The sequence below is a fragment of the Rhinatrema bivittatum genome, chromosome 5 (assembly GCF_901001135.1).
Source record: "Rhinatrema bivittatum chromosome 5, aRhiBiv1.1, whole genome shotgun sequence".
Lineage (NCBI taxonomy): Eukaryota > Metazoa > Chordata > Amphibia > Gymnophiona > Rhinatrematidae > Rhinatrema > Rhinatrema bivittatum.
In genome coordinates this window covers 28,949,627-28,974,300 of record NC_042619.1, presented here as the reverse complement: position 1 = coordinate 28,974,300, position 24,674 = coordinate 28,949,627, and the positions used below count along the sequence as shown (strand labels likewise).

The following is a 24,674-nucleotide window of genomic DNA, read 5'->3' as shown; positions in this document are numbered from 1 at the left end:
GGAAATCAGGTCAGTTGTTTTCCGAGTAGTACGGTACTGTCTCGCCTGCATAGGGGAGTACATTTATTCTACATGAAGATGAGGTTTGAATGGGCCCAGAGGGCATCACCGTGGAATCCTGAGGGCTATGTGTTCAGATCTGACCCCCATCCCCTCTGCCCTGCCCTTCTCTCAGCAATCCCATGGCCAACTCTTCAGAGGCAAAGGTCTGTCTCCCCCATTCAAAATGTCTGACTCCTCCATCCCCAGAGCACCCATGAAGTGCCCGACACCGCGCAAACCAAGGGCAATTGCACAAGAAATTTCACATGAGTCCCTACAATTGAAATCAGCGCCTCAGGCAATGGGATTTTTCCCTCTGGGAAAAATAACACGCCTTAGTAAATGACCCCCTTAGTATTGATAGAGGACAAAAGAGAGAGAAGAAATCAGAGAGCAGTCTGGGGCAATGATATAAAAAATGGTAGTAGACTTCAAGAAGGCATGGGATAAGTCCAGAGGATCCTTAGCTGCAAATAACTGAAGCAATACCAAAGAGAATTAATTAGCAGCCAGGGCTGGCTGGCAGGCTGCATGTACACTGATAACTAGAAGTCCTAGTGGAAATGTCCCTTAGCTGGCCCTGTCTGGCAGGCTGCATGTACACTGATAACTAGAAGTCCTAGTGGAAATGTCCCTTAGCTGGGCCTGTCTGGCAGGCTGCATGTACACTGATATCTAGAAGTCCTAGTGGAAATGTCCCTTAGCTGGGCCTGTCTGGCAGGCTATGCATGTACACTGATAACTAGAAGTCCTTGTGGAAATGTCCCTTAGCTGGGCCTGTCTGGCAGGCTGCATGTACACTGATAACCAGAAGTCCTAGTGGAAATGCTCCCTTAGCTGGGTCTGTCTGGCAGGCTATGCATGTCTCAGGTTGGTGGTAGCAGAGCTCCATACAGAAAGACTACAGGGACCCTACAGGCCAAGTGTGTGGGTAATGGTGATATTATTGTGGGATCCTTGTGTTTGGACATAGGAGGGGAGAGCCTTGGATGTGAACTAAAAGGGGTTCTTGCATGCTCAAATACTGAGGAAGGCAGGGCTGACCCCGGAAGGGGGGGGGGTGGTGGAGGGTCCAGGGTGAAGTCGGCCAGAGTGGGGGGCCCCCTTGCAATTGAATAGTAGCAGGTGGAGGGGGCGGTGTCCCCTGAGATTGAATAACAGGGAGGTGGAGCCTGTCCCACCTGTTTGATATTGGTCTGCTGCTGCTGCTACTCTCTCCTTTACATGAGGCATAGCAGACCCCAGCAAGCACTCTCCCCAACTCCCCTCCTAGACCCTAGCATTGCTTTCCTCCCCTTCCCCCAACGCTCCCCAGTCCCAGCACTCTCTTCCCCCCCCCTGTAAGACCGCAGCAAGCACTCTGTCCAGCCTCTAAGCTTCCCAGGCACCTGTTTCGCTGCTCAGTGTGGCCCATAAGGGCCGACAACACTGCCTCCTCCTCGAGTCTTCTGTCTGTTTTGAGTTTGCTTCTGGGACTGAAGACTCTGGTGGGCTGACGCAGGTCTGAAGACAACAGGGAGCTGCCGTGGAGCACTGGCCCATGACACCGGTTTGACTCTGGGGGGGGGGGGGAAATCACGGCCCCAGCTGACGACGCCCCCCCCCCTCCTCTGTGAAGTGGAACCACCATGGCATTTATCCCCTTCCTCCAAAGGGCCACCACCCCCACTTCCTTCTGCCCCCTCCTCTAAGGATGGTGGCTTCTGGAGGTTGGAGTAGGATGGAGGAAGATGACAAAGACCGTCCTGGATCAGGAGTGATGTCCTACAGGTGGCCACACTCTCCAGCTGGCATACGGCATATCCTTGGCAGCGTGCACAGGAATGACTGGACTGATTGGTTCTGCAGTCATCTGTGATGTCAGCATGTTGTTTTATTACTAGCTGGGAACATGAGCAACAGAAAAAGGAGGAGTGCGCAGAGACGGCACTGGGGCACCATAGCTAACAACCTTTGTAACAAAGACAGCACTTGACGGTGTTATAAAATTTTCATGCACGCACACACACAGTATAAAAGGATGCAAAGTTCAATAACTAAATATCAAAGGAATAGGAGAGCATTGTTTGCTTAGGAAAAAAAATGCAGCTCAGCCGAGTGCCGTATTTAAATGGCTTAGCGGCGACCCCTTTTGTTCGTGCAGATTTATTCAAGCCCCGTTATAAAACACGGCTGTCCCTTTTTTTTTTTATCTCTCCTCTCAGTTTTCCTTTTGTGCATAGATAACTCCTAACTGACATGAGAGGAAAGCAGAGGTTTGTCAAATTGAAAATGAATGTATTCCAGGTTGGCATCAATTCTCTATACACAAGTTACAATGGGCAAACCCTGCTACATGCAACAGACTGATGTGTGTGTGTATTTATCTATTTATTTATATGTATGCACTCAAATCTAGCAACTTTCCCGCAGAAACCCAAGATTTTATAGCGATTCACAAAATCTAAAGGGTACATGTAGCTCATTATATATCTATATCTATACAGTATACACATGCAAATATATATTAAATGTATATAGATGGATAGATAGATACATAATGAGCTACATATTCCCTTTAGGTTCTGTATATCGCTATAAAGTCTTGTTTCTGCAGTGCATGGAAAACGTATTTAGGTAAATCATGAATAGTCAGCGGTGTGGTGATCAGAGAAAGGAGAGACTGAAAAGTCAGAGACTGAGCTGTGTTCAATGAAAAGTCAAACATTGCTATGAGTGGAAGGGAAGATATAGATCTGGTGGTCAAAGGCCTGAGGGCCTGTGGCATCCACAAGGTCTTTGATATATCAGTTGAAGTGGCCTATAATGAAGGATGGAGATTCAGGGGGGAGAAAATTGGAGAGGCATGAAAATAGTATGGAAAGAAAGCTTGTCAGGCCATAGATGATAGCATCATGGATGGACAGGGTGGTAAAGAACCAGATGGTGTGGGTCTTGAAAAAGGAGACGGCAGGGAGGAGTAAGGAATTATGATAGGCAAAGGAAGAACAGCCTCTATGCCACTATGACCCATGAAGTGTAGGAGAAATTCAGTAATCCTCAGATTATTGCATTTCTGTTGGAGACAGGATACTGGGCTTGATGGCCCCTTGGCCTGATCCAGTATGGCTGATCTTATTTTCAGTATAGGCATGACTGGGAGTAGAATTACCATAGCAACACTATTAAGAGAAAGTTAGAGGGAAATATAAAAGGGACATGTTTGGAATCCATAGCCACGTAATCACCCTTAGCCAATCATGTTGCTTCATCTGTTTTCAGTATTCCAATGCCGTTCTAGTACAGAGTAGGACAGTAGTTGCCACTTTAGGCAGTTCGGTTCATGAGTGTTACTGCATCAGCTCTTCCTTCTCATCCTTTCAGAAATCGATATGTCGGTCTCCGAAGACAACGATGCCAAAAGCCTGCCCACCACACCCAACTTTTCATCCAATGACGAAGCCCCTGGATTGGTTACAAAAGCATAAGTAGGCAGTGTTTGGAGGCAGGCAGCATGGGAGGCAATTTCTGCAGGCCAAGAACTCCACTGCTACAATCACCGAGCGCTCCACAGAACTTGCAAATTAATATGTGTGTGCATTTTCCTCCCTTTCCAGGCAGTCTGTTGAGCGAGGGCTTCTGTCCGTCTGCACTCTTAGCGATGCAGCTGTTCTGGGCCGCCACGTTTCACAGTGACACTGTATTGCTTGACACATTTTTCTCCTGGGACAAAACCTAGTGATTCCATTCTCAGCTATCCTCCGAGAAGTTTCAGCTGGGTCAGATGTCCTAGCACTGTTAACGTTTTTCACCTTTTCAGGAGGAGTATTAAGGAGCCATGGCACCCTGGCCAGGGGTGGCTGTTTACGTTCTCCTGAAGCAACATGAGTACCAAGAACATTTGTAACCTGTCTTGATGACAGATGCTAATTATTATCATTGCTCTGATTCTGCTGGACTTCCTCTGCATCATCATTGTGCAGTGATGGTACCCTGGTCAGGTAGGGTAGCATGTGCAACTGGGACACAATGATTACACACACAAGGAAGCTGCAAGGAACGTAGTGATGGATAGATCAACCAGGGAGGAAACAGGTCCCGTCTATTTCCCTGACTTCTGCTCCTTTTCTCTTTCTCAGTGAGGTCTAATCTGCATGGCTTTCCGTCTCCTGTGACCCATCACTGTGTGCGTTTCCTCTCTTGTTTGGTGCCGAAAGCATCACTCATAGGGTCTGAGTCACTATGGCTTTTCTTCTCTTCTGTGTCTATGGAGAAAAGCCAGGGATGGTAAATTTCAAACAGGTGCACGTGCGCAGGTACGCCAGCCTATGCTCAGGTACGTGGTCATTTTATATTATGTGCGTGCATATGCGCACATGTTATAAAATCGCCTAGCCACGCACACATGTGCTCCATATGTTAAGAGGACACGCGCGTGTGTATGCAAATCCTGCTTCTACTGTGTCAATTGGGGAATTTTAAAAGGGGCATGCGCTGTTGCCATTCCCAGTACGTCACCAGTTTGCCCAGTTAAGAGCTAGATCCTCCAACCCCCCTGGTTTGATAGCCTTCACTTCCCCAGTTAGCCCTGACCCTTAAATCCCACAGATCTGCCTAGTTTTCTTTAAATTTTAAATTATACGGCATCCATAGCAGAAGTAAAGTTACGTGGCAGGGGACGTCGGAGTGCACCAGGTTCCCTCCCTGTACGTACCCGGATCAGTCCAGCCCGTGGTCATGTCCCCCTTCCAGCAGATGGAGTCAGAGCAAAAACTGAAAGGGCACCCTCTCTTAAGCTGGTGCGCCCTCTGCATCCCTTCGGTATTTTCTCTGACTCCAGCAGATGAAGATTGCACCTGTGGTTCGCCATTATATTCAGAGAGGATAATTAGACTTTTCCTTATTATTTTCCTTACTATTTTCTTCTCTCTTTGGATGGATCAATTAAAAAAAAAAGAGAGAGAGAAATCAGACAGGGTGTTGTGTAATGGTGGTTTAGTGTGCCCTTATGCCTCAGCCCGACCCAGACCTTCAGGGCCGAGCCAAGGGTTGACGGTGGCACCGCATAGCTGAACAATCTGCCCTCGGCCAGGCCGGCAAGCTCCCATGGCCAACATCCAAGGATGATGGAAGGTGAATTATGCATTAGGAGGACAAACTCTGCTGAAAACGGCTCAGGAGGAGGACCAGAGGGAGGCACGGTGGAAGGAACCGAAGGGGGGTCTTCCGATGGTGGCTCACAATCTGGCAAATGTGCCGGAGTAAGAATCAGCGGGGAGGGACACCGGCCGAAATCTGCAGCACCATCCGGCTGCGAGGGAGCCTCCGATCCTGAAGACAAAATGTCCGCTGTTCCTGCGTTGGCCGGAAATGGGGCCGACCTCCCTGAAGGCAGGTGCATTTGAGCGTGCGCAGCAGAGCGTGCCGCTGGTCTTGAGGGCCCTTCCCCGTCGGGAAGGCACCTCACAGAGTCCTTCGCGTGAGAGCCGCGACCCGGGCTCTCCACAGGTGTGGCATTGTGTTGGCTGTGGCATGGGGGGAACTGGCGGTAAACAAAAATCACACCCCGAAGGCTGCTATCAGCAATCAAAAAGGTAATTCAAGGCTCTGTTTAGGAAGGCACCGACCCAACTTTTTTTTTTTTTTTTTTACAGCAGAGGGATGCCGCGTCTCTGTCAGTGCTGCCTCGAGGAAAACATCATCTCAGGGTAGCGGGCCGTGCCAGCGGGGGAGAGGTTGGACCACCAACATGCACCCCAGATCAGGCAGGAATAAGTAAAAAGGCACAGAAACCTACCCCCAAACAGAAGAAATTAAGAATTGGTAGGCTTAGCAGTACTAACAGTTCAGTCTGCAAGCCGTAGCCTTATTGATCAGTGAGGAGAAAAGTAAGAGAAAGTACCTCACTCAGAAAACTTATCTCCCTGTGTTATGAATCGCACTGCCCGCAGGTTTCCCCGCGAGCAGGCTCTGACTCACCACGCTGTGTCGTCTTCGCCGACGCAGCAGGACACCGCCGTCGGCCTGCCCACGCAGCCCGGAGGCCGCCTGCATCTCTCCTCCGCTCCGCGGTCGGAGCCGCAGCCTTCTTCGGGGCTGGGACCGCCCCGACGCCAATTCTATCTTCGCGGCTGGAGGCCGCAAAGCCCCAGGCTAGAGTAGCGGCTGGAGCTGCCCCCGGGGCCTCCTGCAGCGGCTGGAGCCGCCGCCGACGTTGGAGCCTGCGTCCAGGCTCAGTCCTGCCTCTGTTTATGCTCTGCCGCGACTACGTCGGTGCAGGCCGCTGTCCGCGGTCCTGCACAGCTCCTGCTCTCCTCCTAGGCGCTATAATTACACAATATTGGGTTCCATATTAGGTGCTACAACCCAAGAAAGAGATCTAGGTATCATAGTGGATAACACATTGAAATCGTCGGTACAGTGTGCTGCGGCAGTCAAAAAAGCAAACAGAATGTTGGGAATTATTAGAAAAGGAATGGTGAATAAAACGGAAAATGTCATAATGCCTCTGTATCGCTCCATGGTGAGACCGCACCTTGAATACTGTGTACAATTCTGGTCGCCGCATCTCAAAAAAGATATAATTGCGATGGAGAAGGTACAGAGAAGGGCTACCAAAATGATAAGGGGAATGGAACAACTCCCCTATGAGGAAAGACTAAAGAGGTTAGGACTTTTCAGCTTGGAGAAGAGACGACTGAGGGGGGATATGATAGAGATGTTTAAAATCATGAGAAGTCTAGAACGGGTAGATGTGAATCGGTTATTTACTCTTTCGGATAGTAGAAAGACTAGGGGGCACTCCATGAAGTTAGCATGGGGCACATTTAAAACTAATCGGAGAAAGTTCTTTTTTACTCAACGCACAATTAAACTCTGGAATTTGTTGCCAGAGAATGTGGTTAGTGCAGTTAGTATAGCTGTGTTTAAAAAAGGATTGGATAAGTTCTTGGAGGAGAAGTCCATTACCTGCTATTAAGTTCACTTAGAGAATAGCCACTGCCATTAGCAATGGTTACATGGAATAGACTTAGTTTTTGGGTACTTGCCAGGTTCTTATGGCCTGGATTGGCCACTGTTGGAAACAGGATGCTGGGCTTGATGGACCCTTGGTCTGACCCAGTATGGCATTTTCTTATGTTCTTATGTTCTAATGCTTATCTGGCCAGACAGGATCCAGCATTTACTCCTTCACCACCCAAGGTGCTGAGATTAGGAGATGCCCTGCAGGCCCCAGGTCCTGGGGTCACTCAGGGAACCACAGGAGCAGTACTTCCCCAGGGGCTTTCAGTGCCTGGGGGTTCTCAAGGGCCCTCCCGTGTACGGGTGGTACCCCATTCCGTTGCCCCGGAATTGGAAATTGAACCCTCTCCAGAGACCCCGGGTCCCAATCAGGCGAATAAGAGGGGGGATCCTGTACTGGCAGGCCTTCAACCACCAGCCAAGACTTTGCCTGCTCATCCTATGCTCCTTGAATTGCTGTCCCATGAGTGGGAGGCTCCGGAGGTGTCTCTGAGAGTAGGTAGAGCGATGAACAAACTATATCCACTCCCGGAAGAGTTCCTAGAGCTCCTCAAGGTTCCGAAGGTGGATGCCTCAGTGACTGCGGTCACAAAGAGGACAACCATTCTGGTGACTGGGGGCGCTGCCTTGCGGGACATACAAGACCGCAAGCTGGAAGTTTACCTAAAGAGAGTCTTTGAAGTCTCTGCCTTGGGTGTTCGAGCGGCGTTTTGTGGCTCCCTCATGCAGCGAGCAGGTCTCAGGTGGGTCCAACAGCTCCTGGGTGCTCAGCAATTGCCACCGGACGAAGCGCAGCAGGCAGAACACCTGGAAGCTGTAATAGCTTATGGGGCAAATGCGCTGTATGATCCGCTCTGGGTGCTGGCCAGATCCATGGTTTCAGCAGTATCGGCTAGACATCTCCTCTGGCTTCGCAACTGGTCGGCGGATACTTCTTCCAAATCCCAAGTGTGTTCCCTGCCCTTCAAAGGAAAATTGATGTTTGGGGAAGAGTTGGACCAGATGAATAAATCACTTGGGGAGAATAAGGTACATAAGCTGCCGGAGGATCATCCTGGCATTTCCAGAACCTTCAGCTCCGCTCAAAGCCGTTTCTGGGGTCAGCAGCGATTCCGTCAGTCAAGGCCAGTGAATCAGAGGCCACCCTTTTCCTGGTCGCATTCCTTTTGTGGACAAAGACCAGCTCATGATGCCCTTTCTTGGGGCAGCATCCAAACCTTCCCAATGAAGTCTTACTGGCCCACTCTTCAATTCCTAAGATAGGAGGATGTCTGACTCTCTTCTACGAGAAGTGGGTCAAAGTTACCTTGGACCAGTGGGTTTTGGATATTTTAAGGGATGGCTACGCTTTAGAATTTGCTCGGCCCCTAAGAAACAGGTTTGTCTTTTCTCCCTGCAGTCCTCTGAAGAAGCAAGGCATAGTGCGTCAGACGCTCGACTGGCTCCTGTGCATAGGGGCTATTCTCCCGGTGCCCTCGGCGGAACAAGGGTTAGGCCATTATTCCGTCTACTTCGTAGTTCCCAAGAAGGAAGGTTCTTTCCGCCTGATACTGAATCTCAAGATGGTCAACAGGGCTCTCAAGATACCTCGCTTCAGGATGGAAACCTTGCGCTCTGTAATAGTGGCCATGCACCGAGGGGAATTCCTAGCCTCCCTGGACTTGACGGAGGCTTATCTTCACATCCCCATCCTACAGGATCATCAACACTTTCTTCGCTTCAAGATCCTCGGTCAGCATTTTCAGTTTCAGGCCCTGCCCTTCAGTCTGACCGCCCCCCGCACCTTCACCAAGATAATGGTAGTGGTGGCGGCGGCTCAGCAGAGAGGGGGGATTTTGGTTCATCCCTACCTGGACGATTGGCTCATCCAAGCGAAGTCCGAGGTCCAGTGCTGACAATCGGTCAGCAGGATCTGCACCTTCTCCACTCTCTAGTGTGGGTCGTCAGTTTTGCCAAGAGCAACCTTACCCCCTCGCAGATGCTTGATTTTCTGGGGGCACGCTTTGGCACCAAGGTGGGCAAGGTCTTCCTCCACCAGGAACAGGCTCGTTCTCTTCTCAACCAAGTGCAGCGCTTTCGTTACCTCTCGCTCCCCACAGCTTGGGACTACCTGCAGGTTCTCGGTTCTATGGCTTCAACTATAGATGTGGCTCCTTGAACTTTTGCGCATATGCGTCCTTTGCAGAGGGCGTTACTTTCCCACTGGAAGTCGGTGTCCCAGGATTTTCAGGCACCCCTGCTGCTACCGGAGGTTGCCAAGGACAGTCTCTCCTGGTGGCTCAGTCTGGACCACTTGTTGCAGGGGGTCGAGTTGGAGACCCCTCAGTGGATCATCGTTACCATGGATGCCAGCCTCTCCGATTGGGGGCAGTGTGCGGGATGCAGTCGGCGCAGGGGCGATGGACAACCGTACAGGCTGCGTGGCCAATCAATCGCCTGGAGACCAGGGCGGTTCGGCTACCACTGAAAAGGTTTCTCCCCCTGATTCAGGGCAGAGCCATTTGTATTCTCTCCGACAATGCGACCACAATGGCGTACATAAATCGCCAGGGAGGAACAAGGAGCCGATATGTCTCTCTAGAGACGGACAAGCTAATGGAGTGGGTGGAGCTCCACCTCTCCCATCTGGTGGCTTCTCACATAGCCGGGGTGGACAATGTCCAAGCAGATTTCTTGAGCCACCAACACATAGATCGGCAGGTGGGCAGTTCCCCATCTGGACCTAATGGCCACTCAAAAGAATGCAAAAGCTCCGCGCTTCTTCAGTCGCAGACATGAGCACGGCGCAGAAGGGGTGGATGCTCTGGTTCTCCCGTAGCCTCGAAGACTCCTATTCTACATGTTCCTGCCGTGGCCCCTGGTCGGCAAGGTGCTCCGGAGGATAGAGATTCATCAAGGGTCGGTGATTTTAATAGCACCAGAATGGCCTTGATGGCCATGGTTTGCAGACCTGGACAATCTAGCAGTGGACGGTCCTCTTCGTCTCGGACATCTGCCGAATCTCGTACACCAGGGTCCCGTATTTTTCGACTGGGCAGATCGCTTCTGTCTTGCGGCCTGGCTTTTGAAAGACACAGGCTGAGGAGACTAGGTTACCCGGAGGATGTTATTTCCACCCTTCTCAAAGCTAGAAAGACTTCCACTTCTGGAGGAAGATTTTTGAGGCCTGATGTGAATCCATGCATGTGCTTCCACGTCAAGCGTCTGTACCACAGATACTTTCCTTTTTGCAGCGAGGCTTGGAAAAAGGGCTGGCCTACAATTCCCTGAGGGTTCAGGTGGCGGTCCTGGGGGCCCTGTTTCCTCGCCGGGAGGGAGTGCCTCTTTCTTCTCATCTTGACATAGTCCGATTTTTGAAGGGGGTGAAGCACATCAAGCCACCAATTCATTCAGTAGCACCCTCTTGGAGCCTCAATCTGGTCCTTTGGATTCTGTGCGGTCCGCCTTTCGAACCTCTGAAGAGCGCTTCCCTCAAGGATCTCACTCTCAAAACCATATACCTGGTATCTATTTGTTCTGCCTGCAGGATTTCCGAAATCCAAGCATTGTCGTGTCATGAGCCCTACCTCCGTTTCACAGACTCCGGTGTTTCCTTGACTACAGTTCCAGCCTTTCTACCAAAGGTCGTCTCGGCCTTCCATTTGAATCAGTCGGTGGAGCTGCCTCCTTCTCTGACGAGGATCCCAGGGAGCTTAGGCGGCTGGATGTCAAGCATGTCCTTATTCGATACTTGGAGGTTACAAATGACTTCCGTCTATCAGATCATCTGTTTGTCTTGTGGAGCAGTCCCAAAAGAGGACACAAGGCGTCAAAAACAACCATTGCTTGCTGGCTAAAGGGAGCAATTGCGTCAGTGTATGTTGGAGCGAGGCGCTCTCCTCCAGAAGGCATCAGGGCTCATTCGCTTCGTGCACAAGCGGTTTCTTGGGCAGAGAGCCGAGCAGTCTCTGAGAGCCAAGCGGTCTCCCCGCAGGAGATATGTTGCGCGGCTACATGGAAATCATTGCATACTTTCGCGCACCACTACCGGTTGAATCTCCAAGCACTGATCTTTGGCTCCTTTGGCGCTCAGGTAATTCGAGCTGGGCTGACTGGGGCCCACCCTACGTAGGGAAGCTTTGGTACATCCCACGGTCTGGACTGATCCAGGTACGTACAGAGAAAAGAAAATTATTCCGTACCTGCTAATTTTCGTTCCTGTAGTACCATGGATCAGTCCAGACGCCCTCACTAAGGATCTTCTGGGATTGGGAGTGTTTCGCAGCTCGAATGTACAATTAAGATAATTCAGTACAGATTGTAAAGGACTGATAGTTCTTTTTGCAAGTTGTTGTTGTTCTTGGCGGTTAATTACATGTTTTCTTCTTTCATGGTTGCAATTTAATTTTTATTCTCGATCCATCCAATTGTTGTTTCTTGCTTTGATATACTTAATACTGAAGGGACGCAGAGGGCGCACCAGTTTATGAGAGGGTGCCCTTTCAGTTTTTGCTCTGACTCCATCTGCTGGAAGGGGGACATAACCACGGTCTGGACTGATCCGTGGTACTACAGGAATGAAAATTAGCAGGTATGGAATAATTTTCTTTTGCATCAGTATTTATGTGCACATCTTTGGTTCACTCCCTGAAATACCCACCCAGATTGTACCCACACCCCGCCCCTTTTTTAAAACATATGAGATGTGTGTACTGCGGGAGGTATGTGCACATCTCGGTGGCTCTTAAAATGCACTCGGAGCACGCAAACCCAACTTTTTCATGCATTCCCTAATTAATGCACGCGTCGGGCTTTTAAAATTCACCTCTTAGAGAATAACTTTCAAACAAATGCGCACGTGGCATATATGCATGCATATGACCGCGAGCAGATCTATGTAAGTATTTTATAACCCACGTGTATAATATGCAACGTTTGTGTGATTGCATGCTTACGCACAAATACAAGCAATGCATTGGAACCATGTATATCAATGCATCAAACCCGCGTACTTTTCCTGCCTATTTAAAAAATATACGCACATATATTTTACGTGCAAAAGTAAAGTGGGCATACGCACGCAGATCAACCAGTTTTAAATCATGTGCGCCTACATGAAATTAACCAGTGGGTCCAATAATTCACCCACTCCTTCCCCAGTTTACCCAGACCTCCCACCCAGCCAGTTTCACACAAGAAACACATTTAATATCATTTGTGTCAGATAATTAGCAAGTGTAAAAATATGCAAGTAAGTTGGATAACGTACATGCGTCTTATAAGACAGCGACTTATAGTGGCCCTGCCCCAGAACGTCCATAGACCATCCATTTTTTTTTTAGCACATATGTGTGCACACGAAAGTGAAAATAGGCGTGTATTTTTTACTTAAATAAAATGCAGAATATGCGAGTAGATGCTACTTACGCATGCATATGCTAATTTTTACGCATGCAACGTTTTGAAAATTCACCCTTTGGTGAATTAGTCCTTATACTGCCAAGGGTCAGCGAAAGCCTGCATGCTCAGGTTTTCGCTGAAGTTGATCACCTCTGAGGTCAATTAGCCTCCCCCCCAGCCATATCTCTGTAGAGTTCTCTATGCTGTTATTAACAGTAATAATAAGAATAATAAGTTTCTTGGAGGAGTTGATAGAATCTCTGTCCGAGGTTTTAAAGAGGTTTTTAGACAAACATCTCACTGGGATGATGCAGGCCCAATAGATCTTGCCAGAATGTGGCTCCTTCCAGTTCTATCTTTCTATGACTCCATCTATCACATGAATAATACTAGTTACAATCAAAGTAAGGGATAATATCCATCAGCATCAGGGAGCAAGGAGGGCTGCACTATACTGACCTTCTTTACTGAGCTAGAGCTGTGGCTGTGATGAAACAGAAATGTTTTATGGCGGCACAGCTGGCCCATCCTTCCCTGGCCCACTTTTCCGGTCCTGACTTCAGTGATACCAAATGCTCAGAAACGCAACAAACAGGACCTGCTGGGGGCAGAGGACTTTGCTATCTTTTCCCTCTTGCCACCCCATTACCAGAAGGCCAAAATGTACCTTAAGACTACCGTTTTATCTTTTTGTATAGCAAAATAGTGCATTACAATGCGACGTGCGTCCAGAAGGTTTCTGGGTCAGGGTGCATTTTTGGCATGATACGTTTAAAAAAAAAAAAAAAAGTGTGGGATATCAAAACTTGTGTGCGCGCACTGTAGTAGGGCTCGTCTCGGGAGGGTACCATTTTCGTACGGAAGAATTGATTGTAAACAGAACCACAGGAAAAATAACACAGGAAAGAAAATGTATCTTTACTGTGAGTCAGTTGGTACTTGCCAAACGTTACCTTTGTGATACAGATCCAGGAAAACAAGCCTAGCATATTTTTTTGCAACTTGCAGTTCTAAGAAAAGAGAGTTGTTTGTCAGACTGTGTTTTACTCTGATTAAAGTAATTTCTCTGATCAGGTATTTCTTTGAAGCCAGTGCAGCAATACTGAGGGAAATGTTATACTGACGTGATTTTGTACGTTACAAAAGTGTGTAACTTATGTTTAATACACTAACCGTGCAGCATTTGTGTCTGTATGATTTCTTTATGGGCGTATTGAATGATGCCTGGATTCCTCATATACTGTCTGTTTTTGTGCCTTTACAGTTCAAGGAACAGCTGAGTTATTACTGTGACGACAGCGTTTTCTGGCAGTTTCTAAACAGCAAAAGAGCAGCCATAAGGAACAGCAGGGTGTCATCTCCCCTCAAAGAATGGTTTTCCCCAATGGCATTAGCTTAATTTTTTAAAAATTCATTTGTCATATTCAGGGTTTAAAATATTTTTTGTTTTTTTCATTTTTGGTTAAGCGCACGCTCTATTTCCTGAAAATGGAAAAAAAAAAATCAAAATTTTGGTTTATTTTTTTTATTTTTTGGTTGGTTTCAAACAAAAGAAAAACAGGCTCGTTCGTCCCGTTTTACATTTTCGTTTCAAACAAATGTAAGTTCCTAGCTTAGGCTAACCATCAGAGTAACTTGAGATATCACCGAAAAAAAGGATAGCAATGACTGTCTTTAATTAATGAAACATTGCCAAGTTTGGAGACCTGGGTAAAAAATAATTTCACCTTTTTTGTACAGTTTAATGACATTACAGCATTTTTCAGGTTTCTCTTATTTTTTAAATTTGATTTAGCTATAAATTTGAAAGGGCTTTTGTATTTAGGTGAGCCAGGCCGTGATACCCATTTCTTATGGGTTAGAGGCAGATTTCAGGTTGTATGGCAAGAAAAATGTGCAAAAAGCCAGTAAGGCTGTTTGCTTTTATCATTTTAAAACAGTTCCCTGCGTGCCCAAGGATTTAATTGCCTGCAACTTCCAGAAGGTCAAACATTCCACAGAAAAAAGATTGTGCAAACAAAAAAAAAAAGATATGGAAAAACCACCCTGGGGAATTTTGCCTGAAAGTACTACATGTAAGGATCAGCTGGAAATATGAATCTCTTTTTAGAAACCTTTCTTTGCATGTCAATCTTCTGTGGGAATTTTCTCTTTTCCAGAGGTCTACAGGCAATTTAATCCTTGGCCAACACAACCTTCCAGAAAACTGACTTTTAGGCCCTAACCTCTTTTGTTGGGTCTTCCTTTTGCCTTATCCTTAAATCAGACCCGAAGGGGTGGTTAGAGAAGTTCAGAAGAATAGGCCAGGCCAATTGCTTTAATCTGAACATATCCACATCTATTTGCTGTTACACCGGAAAATTACTTGGAAATCTCTGCATATGTTTGCTCGTCATTACCACCTCGATGTACAGGCTCCAGTTTTTGGCTCCTTCGGGCGGCAGGTTCTTCGAGTGGGACTGTCTCAGTCCCACCCTGTTTAGGGAAGCTTTGGTACATCCCACGGTCTGGACTGATCCGGGTACATACCAGGTAAGGAAAATTGGTTCTTACCTGCTAATTTTCGTTCCTGTAGTACCACGGATCAGTCCAGACACTCTCCCTTTAAGGGGGTTTATCACTTAATTTCTTCCTGAGAGTTCACTCTGATGATTGTTTTTTGCTGAAGAAAACAGAAGAAGGCTACAATTTTATTCTTTGACTTTTTCGTTAGCCAGTTCGACAGTTCCCTGTTTTGTCTCTTGCTTGAACTGCAATTTTCTGCAATTTTTGTCTTTTTCTGCTTTGATACTGTTTATACTGAGGAGATGCAGGTGGTACATCAGGCTAAGAGGGGGTGCTCTACAAGTTTTTCTCTGTCTCCATCTGCTGGAAGGGAGGCAAAACCCAGCAGCCTGGACTGATCCGTGGTTCTACAGAAACGAAAATTAGCAGGTAAGAACCAATTTTCCTATATTGCCGTGCAGACTCAAAAGAAGCGTCGCCAGTTTCTCTTAATGCGTACTAGGGTGTTACAGATCGGGGCTACATCTACTTTAAAATTTCCCTGTAAATGTATAGTGAAGTATAAAGGATCAGTGTTATGTTTTTCTTCTTCTCTCTCAATTATCTGCTTTCTTAAGCAATAAGTTTCTACCTCGGTCTGGGGATACTGAATTTGCTTCTCCTCCTCCTCCTTTACAAGAGTGAGTTCCCTATCTAACATATTGCTCTCGCTATAATTATAAGAGGCTCTACTTTTTCTTTAATGCATCTTACTATATTGTTAAGTAATGGATCCCTTTAGTGAATTTATGGAGCAAAGTTGTATTATTGTCCTTAGATAATATTGTATAAAAGTATTTTCCTTTACTTTTCTCCTTTTCTAATTTCAAGTTTGTAATTCTTGAAATAGCATTGAAAAAGTTTATAAATAAAGAATAAAAAAAAAACCACCCCAGAAAAAGCACAGAAAATGCTGAATATAAATGTGGAATCCACGGAGCAGTAACTGCACGCTGATAAAATCGTGTGAATAACAGACACGGGAGGAAGACGCCGTGCAAGCAATTCAAGTACCTTTTTATTCTGGTTCCGTGACGGGCAGCGGCCACATCAAAAGGCGTTTCAGCGCGCAATCTGTTCCATCCGCTCGAAGTTTCTTTCTTTACAGGTTCTCGGATACCTGGATCTCCTATTATTGCTTTAAGGCACTGGAAGCATCTATTAGATGAAAATGATTTCCTACGCAAGAGCGATTTTAGACAGAATTCTTTCAATTGTTCAATTTATCAATTTCTTGTTGCTTGCTTGATCCTTTACGGGTTATCTTTATCTGCTTTGATAATGTTTATACTGAAGGGGTGTAGGGTAGGCTCTGTCCTGATATAGGATACCCTTTCAGTTTTGGTCTGTCTCCATCTGCTGGACAGGAGGCTCAACCCACGGTTTGGACTGATCCGTTGTACTACAGGAACGAAAATTAGCAGGTAAGAACCAATTTTCCTTTCCATCTCACCTCCAGTCAGCTGAACAAAGCTGATCCAGTCCTGGTTTAGTCCCATTGCATGCATAGATTTGTAGCTCTCATGTTCTTAGAGAAATCATTGAGAAACATGAGAACTGCAAATGTCTGCATGCAAGGCTGGACCAGGCTGTTTACTTGATCTGGGGTGAGAAAGCAACCTTCCTCCAGAAGCATGGCAGAGCAAGGGGAGGTAGCCGTGTGTCTGTGTTGGTGTCAGGAATGAAATGTGTGTATTCGGTATAGGCCACAGAGTTGGGGGTGCTGGGGGATTAGGCTGTTGCTTGGTGCAAGACTCTCAAGTGGGATAATGGGGTTCAGTCCCTGCAGTTTCTCTCATGGATTAGAATATTCCATAGCAAATCTTTCATTAGAGAAATGAACAATGATGATGCCCAAATAACTTCAGGCTTCCCTTCTTTACTCAGCCTTTAAATGTTTTATTCCAAAGAGCTATATCTGACCCTCTCATGTTCTGGTTTCTGCTCTTGCACCAGGCCTGCCATGGGCTGGGCAGATGCTTTCTTCTCTGTTTCTATCTCCTGGTGGTAGAAAGGTTTCCAGAGCAATGATTAAGTCATTTTTCAGGGTGAAGCAGGGTTTTTTTTCTCTAAAGCGATCTGCTATTTTCTGACACTGAGAGATTTTTCCTTAAGAGGGCCATAAATACATCTGAGGGAGGTTGACTGAGTTAGGAGTTGGTTGAATGAAAGACAAAGACAACAGAGAGATTTGGAGAGTGTAGCTCCAAGAAAAGAGGAGTTGTCAGATTTGATCCCTGAGCCATTCTGGCCCAGTCCTGATTGATACGGCCATAAGTAAAATTGCATAGAGGTTGTTAGGATACGTTTGTCTCTTTACAAACGATGCTAAGATCTACAACCAAATGGGCACTCTTGATGGAGCAGACAATATAAGGAATGATCTAAGAAAACTTGACAACTGGTCAAGTGCTTAGCACCAAAACTTCACTGCTAAATAAACAACTGTGGAGCCATACATTTAAGGTAGAGAAATCCAAGGGCACAGGACATGTTGGGGAGAAAAGGGGGAGATAATGTATACCAAACAAGAGAGAGGCTTTGAGTTGAGCATATCCCATGTTCATAGCTACGATCCTATCCCATAATGGTCTCCCATGACTTCAAGGTTGCAAACAAGTCAGTGGCCAGAGTCAGAAGAATTATAGGCTCCAGTAACTTGCTGGTTTAGAGTCTATTGTCATAGCAACCCAATATTTGCTCTTCCCCCCCCCCCCCCCCCCGAATCCATGGAGCCAGGGTTCCACTTCAAAAGCCACAGGAGCCAGCACTGTGACCTATTGTTCTACAGGTCACTTTAGCAAGATAAGTCAAATTCAAATGTTTTCTTATTTTGACCTTGAACCGCAAGCACTGGTTCCAATGTATTCATCACTGTTCTGAAAAGTTACACCAAGGAACTAAACAAGCCACATGTTATGTTCTGCAATTAGCACTGCTCTTTGTGGCTGTTTTGCAGTTGTTTGCATGTGGGAAAACAACAAGTCCAGTGTCAAAATGGAACTTTAAAGCCCGCTGATCTTCCTTAATCAGGGAACTGCAAAACAAGCGGCAAACCCTGCAACTTTTAGCAAGGATTTTCAAAGTGACCCTAGGCGTGTACGTTTGCTTGGAAGCATGCTGAATGGTACACCCACAAAGATACATCTGCTCCAAGCTGGGCGTAGCTTGTGCCTGTAAACTTATACGCCTATGTTTGAAAATACAGACATATGCACGAAAGAGCTATCCTCTCCCCAAGTCCAGTCTCTGGAATGCCTACCGCGAGGTTTAAAGTATGTGCACAACAGTGTTACATGCAGACTTTCATGTGTGCCAACCTCTGGGCTATTTTGAAAGAGCCATTTAAGTGCATAAAATGCACAGAAATGTTTTTGAAGATCAGGCCCGACATGAATTTCAGCTGGATTAATACAGCGCTGTTCTCTGCAGCCTCTCCCCCTTGTTTTCAGGATTAAAAATTCCACAAGAAACACAGCCCTGTACATAAAGAACACAGAGTAAAAATGTAATATATCTTAAATATTTCTTGCATTTTATATTCAACTCTCATTTAAATATTTCACAACCCGGCATTAGAACTTTTTATAAATCCAAATTTCAATGCATTTTGTGGAGGGACATGTACATTTGTAACTCAAAAGTACTTCCAGTAACAGTATAAAGAGAATCCCTTTCTCTGTACACATACTAGTTGGGCTGAGTTAACGGTTTTGTAACCATTCAAAGCCCAGAACCGCCCAAAAGTCTAAAAACGGCCTGACCCTTTTCTACATTGGAACAAATGACAAGCACCTAAAAATGCTTTGCTTTCCACAATGCTTGGGAGTCTGTTGATGAAACATTGAGCACTCAAGGTTTCTGGACACCATCAATAAGCAGCCTGACTTTTTGAGCCCTGAAGTTGTCCAATATGCTGTCCGTGGAGGGAGCCTCGGATCAGCCCCCCCCAGATCACAGGTAGTCGTCCTCACTGGAAGGAGACGTCGGATCTGAGCCAGCAATATCTGAGTCAGATGAGCTCTGGGATGGAGTTCTCCTCATTATCCAGACCTGTGGGGAGAAGGTATTCCCCCAGCTGCAGGGATACCCTACAGACCACGATCGATGGATTAAGTCCACGGTCCGCTGCCAGCGGTTTCTCGCACTTCACTTGCTGCTCTTTGCAGTCCGCTGTTTGCTCATGGTGGTCAACATCTGACTGATGTACGAGGTCAAAAGGTCATCCATCTTGTACCCCTGACAGAAAAAAACAGAACAACACAGTTTGAGAAACCTCTCCCAGTGACTACACCGGATTACACTGCACATTTTGGTGGCACACGCCTCCATCCGGAGGCGTGTGCCACCAAAATGTGCTACATCCATACTTCTGGAGTATCCATACTTCTGGGGTATCCATATGCTACATCCATACTTCTGGAGTATCCATATGCTACATCCATACTTCCAAAGCCTTTTATTCAGGCAAATAGCGATCCACCCCCCATGCATCTAAAAGCACAATCATAATTCCAAACCAGGTAAATTTTAAAAGGCGCGCGCGTGCAGAGATACGCTTCATTTTATATCGTGCATGCAAGTACACGCGTATCATTTAGAAGATCCCTACCGCGTGTATGTGTGTAGGCTTTACGTACATATTTTAATAACTTGCTCGCACAAGTGACCATGGGGGGGGGGGGGGGAGAGAAAATCTGACACTCTGTATATCTCCTACTGTACGAGGGGCACTTTCAACTCAGGGTGGGGGTTTTTTGGGGGGGGCTGGAACGGTGTTACAAGGGTCTATAGACTCTTGCGCCCTAGGCAGACCAATGTAACACCGCCACCCCCCTCCTGAAAACCCACCAATGTGATCAGAGGGCGTGAATTTCGTGGCTGTTTGTATGGGACAGCGGGACCCCCCAACACTGAGGAATTAAGGAATGAAACTCTCTGTTGTATTTTAGGATAAAGTAAAAAAAACAGGAATGTTTATGAAGGCTTTCAAGAAAGTGTTGATTTATTGACAAACCGACTTTATCATTTTAAGATCAAGATAACGGGCCATTTTCATCCAGCACTGATTTGGTACCGCCATATTACGTATTGTTCTTTGTTTCTAAGAATGTAAACACATAATCTGAGAAGTATTTATCGTGGCAGGTATACATTTTTAAATAAACAAATACATACTCATGGTGAGTTTCAAAGCATAAGTATGAGAACACTTTCGCTTTCCAAAATGTACCCCTGGACCTTGTTCCAACATGGACAGTCCATGGATAATCCAACCTCTGGATTACTGTAAAATCTGGTTTAGGTTAGCAGTGACTGAAATTCATTGATCCATTTGGTGGCCAATGTGATATGAGGACTCAGTCTAATTCCTAGTAGAGAGTTGTTTACATCATACACAAAAAAACCCCCCTTACCAACAACATTTAGCACTAATTGGCACCAATTAGTTGGCAGTTTCAGCAGAGAGGCATGGCATGGTTATTATCCTCTCACCCCTAAAACTGGTCCCTGCAGAGCATGATTACTATCCTCTCACCCCTAAAACTGGTCCCTGCAGAGCATGATTACTATCCTCTCACCCCTAAAACTGGTCCCTGCAGAGCTCTCTACCGGCATATTGACAGGGTGTTGTAGGGAAGCTTACATTGCCACTGCCTACACTGCACTTGCTCTATGAATGAACAGAGATCTTTGCTTTTCCAGCGCCGTCAGTCTGGTGCATTTCATAAGCACTAAAGATACATTTTCTTAAGATGTTCAGTGGCCAGCTAGCCAGCTGTATTGTACACAGCTCAGTTTAAACACATTTTCAACCACAACTCCCTCCAAGCCTTGATCAGTAAATTAACCTCTCTCCAGCCTGGCTAAACAACCCCTTCTTCCCAGAAAGCAGTGTTGCTTACATATAAGTGGTGTTCTCCAAGGACAGCAGGATGTCAGTCCTCACACATGAGTGACATCATCCGATGGAGCCCATCACTGAATTTTGATCTCAAGGAATCTAGAGCTTTCAGTATGAGCTACTGAGCCTGTGCAGCTCTGGTCATCACCCTACCCCCTAGGCAGAGTCCTTCAGTACATGATATTCAGAAATACATGGAGAACCAACTCACAGGGGAGGTGGGTGGGTTTCATGAGGACTGACATCCTACTGTCCTTGGAGAACACCTGTTACTGGTAAGCAACTCAGCTTTCTCCGAGGACATGGAGGATGGCAGTCCTCACACATGGGTGAATCCCTAGCTACAGGCTGCCCAAACAGTACAAAGGGAAATCACATAGTGCTGAAGGCACCACCTTTCTCACTTTGGATCATGAGGCAGATGACCTAAAAGGGGCTAAGAGGGAAAAGAGTTTGGTTCTACATAAAAGAGACCCAGAGGACAGAGTGAGCAACAAAACCCAATGCACAGCACAGTGACCTAAAGTAGGGGTATGAACTCAGAGTAATATAGGCAGAGTTCCCCAACAGCGGATCCTCCTGTAGTATAAGAAGGGGCACAAAAACCCAACAAGAGAAGAACTTTTGGATGAAGACTGCATAGTTTCTTTAGGTGGTACAATACAACCGAAACCCAATCTGGGCTTAGAAAGTCCTCCAGAAAGGAAAATCTGCAGAGCATTAGCATGCTGAAGAGGAAAAACTGGATGCATTTGCATCCTGACACCTGAAGATTGGCCAATAGCCACAAGAGGCATAGAATTCCAAGCAAACACTTGGAAGAATAGGCGGCAAAACATCAGGATCTGCGACAGACCCTGTCTACCGAATGCTACAAGAAGAAATTCTGACCCCCCAGGTCAGATGGTGTGGAACTAAGAATGCCAAGGAATGGAAGGGGCTACCTGTCTAACGGGATCACCACTCCAAAATCCCAAGCATGGATGGTGAGTTGTGACCGCAGCTCATCCCATCTCAGTAACTCCATTGACAGGCATATCCTCCCACTTGGCAGATAAGCTCAGGCAAAAAGGAAAGTATCTTGGCCAGTCAAGCGAAGTATGGAAAGCCGAAGGCAGTACTATCCAGAATATGGCTAAAAAACAGGAAAAAGATGGTATACCTCTTCCTGAATGCATATAGCAAGATATTGCAGTTCATGCCGCGTTTCCTTTGACATCCTGACTGGAAGGCAGAAGAAGCGATGAATACAAAGAGGCAGACTCCAGGGCTGCAGTAAATAAAAGAAGACACTAGGCTGTATAATCAGTATTGGGCAACACCCCAACAATACTCCTTATGCTGATTCCAGCCAGGAGTTGCCACCGAAGCAAACAGGAATGACATAAACTAAGAGCGAACCTCCTGAGAAAGAAGTCTTAAACCTCTCCACTGAGAGAAAAGATGGGAATAGTGCACCCTAGAAATCCAGTGGGTACCAGAACAGATTCAATCTGATCAGCAGAACAGACTGTTCACCAATCAGATATAGCTGGGAGCCACGATAACCCTTACTTTCACCTAATAACCTCGCTCCCAAGAAGTGGAATGTCTACATGGACAAGGACCACCTTGTCCATCTATGACCACTGCCCTCTACAAGGTTAACCTGAAAGGGGTAAGGTGAACTCTCAAGTGTCTACAACAAAGGAGTGAGACCTCTGTTGCGATAGTCTTCATCCCCTAATTCACGCAACCATGGATATGGTGAGGCATCAACAGGCACACCTGTCAGCCGGGACACAGATGGCCTAGAACACTCCTCACAGAGGTAGGGCCCCATACGAGAAGCAGACTAGCAGGAGCAACATTATGCGTGTTGCACCCAGCAGATAAAAGAAGAGGTACTCCCATGCGGGAGAAATCTGCATATAATGCTGGGGAGCACCAAGAGAGGGAACTAGAATAGTTCCACCTCAGAACAGCCCTGCTGTATAATAGTACAATGGTGGAATGAGCACTCCTGCCCAACAGGCTCTCGGATCCAGCAGGGAACAGAAAGCAGCTGCCAGTCAGTAAAGAACACCAATCCCCCCCAGAGAACTGGGAGTAAGAACAACCCCCTTTCGGGGTGGGAAGCAAGGTGCCCAAGAGGGACCCCATAAGGTCACCTCTGGAAAACCAACAGCTGTATCCCCATTCCCTAAAGGGATGGGAAAGCACCATAGAAATCGGGTCTCCCTGATCCCAAAAATCTCATTACTCTCTGAATGAGAGTGGGATAAGACGCCAACCCCTAAGGCTCAGGAGGTGACGACATTAGCAGCTGGTGGCCACCCAGTTAGACCGGAAAGGTTACCATGGTAACTAAGTGTAGGGACGCCAGTGAAAGCAATCCAATAAATCCCCACTGCCACCCCCAACCCTCCACGTCCCTTAAGGGGATCTGCAAGGAGGAATACTGATTCATGAGAACTGAAGCCCCGGCCTGAGCAACAAAACTGAAAGGGACTTCATCCTGGAGGCTTTCCCCATGCAGGGAATTTGAGCATAAGCCAATAAGGGAGAGGCCTAAAAGGCCCATCCCCACCCCCGTGAGAGGAATATTCCTGACACAATCGCCTCAGAATCCACCCCAATTGTAGAGTGACCAGGAGTGCAGCCTTGCCAAGACATGCCATCACACTAGCGACTGTAGTGCATAACATGTTATGCCAGCTAAACTTAAAAACACTTCAATAGAGGGTAACTAGAACGGTAGTGCCCCTGTGCTGAAACCCCTGCTCTGCAAGTGCAATGCCATGCACTCATGCAGTGGTACCTGTCCTTCCAACGGAAACACGAATACGCTCCACATTGCAGCACCCATGGGTATAGCTCATGACACAGCCTCAACTGGCCTTGTGCTAAACTTGGTGGCTGTACCTGTGAAAAAGAGATGATAAGTGTGTGATCGCATCCCACACATTGATGCCATATAGCATCTATGGTGCAAGACACACAAGGGTGCTATGACAGGAACAACCTTGACGAGCCCAAAATTAAGATGGCAACAACGCCATCCATAGAGCCTCAGCACACCACGGCGCCGACAGCAATATCATCAACTGGTGGCACCCATAGCACTTGGAGGAACAGATGACTCCCGCAAGTATGACTCATGCTTGACATGCTCCACTGTCTCAATGACACTGTTTGGAGTCAGCATGCACAGTGTAATGGTGATGTCTCCAGCGTCACTGGTGCTCCAACAGTGTCAGTATATGTTGCTGGGTGAAGCACCGCACCTGATGACACCCTATGTGGTTGACAGGCATCTGAAGAAGCATGACATCTGTGGTCACCTGCGCCACTCCTCCCCCCTGGCATGCTACAACATCAAGGAAGCCCACTGATGCCTAATAGAGCCCATGGTGCTTTGTGGCAGTGGGAGCTGATGTCCACCATGGCAACGGTGCTCGTGGTGCCACCTGCACGGGGACACTCATCAGTGACTGCCAAGGCCTATGGCACCGAATGATGCTGTGCCACAAGGCATAAACAATGCTCAAATGCCTCAATGGCATACTGCACAACCCACAGCGCCACTGGCACCTGAAGATATCGAGGCCCTGGGGGCACTGATGGAGCCCTCATTGCCAAAGATGGTGATGCTCTGGTGACCAATGACATCCAAAAGCATCAATGGTCTGGTACACCATATGCCCAAAGTTGTTGATGGTTTCATGGTACCGATGGAGTCCACAATGTCTGCAGGTGTTGAGGTCTCCCCGGGTATTGACATTGATGCCACTGGTGCTTGAAATGATGGATGATGCTCACC

The 24,674-nt window shown here is 47.0% G+C and overlaps 2 protein-coding genes across 6 annotated transcripts in view; one reads left to right on the top strand and one right to left on the bottom strand.

The window, feature by feature from the left end:
• Positions 1–5,032, top strand: part of GDPD4 (glycerophosphodiester phosphodiesterase domain containing 4) — a 161,614-nt gene extending 156,582 nt beyond the window's left edge. Inside the window, exon 16 of the mRNA XM_029602177.1 lies at positions 3,406–5,032. Within this exon, the coding sequence (XP_029458037.1) occupies positions 3,406–3,509 (104 nt within the window). The 3' untranslated portion in view covers positions 3,510–5,032. The remainder of the gene's footprint in view (positions 1–3,405) is intronic.
• A 13,452-nt stretch (positions 5,033–18,484) lies between these two features.
• Positions 18,485–24,674, bottom strand: part of MYO7A (myosin VIIA) — a 284,107-nt gene continuing 277,917 nt past the window's right edge. For all 5 annotated transcript variants that reach the window (XM_029602172.1, XM_029602173.1, XM_029602174.1 and 2 more), the window contains one exon: positions 18,485–19,206. In XM_029602172.1, the coding sequence (XP_029458032.1) occupies positions 19,117–19,206 (90 nt within the window). In that variant the 3' untranslated portion in view covers positions 18,485–19,116. The remainder of the gene's footprint in view (positions 19,207–24,674) is intronic.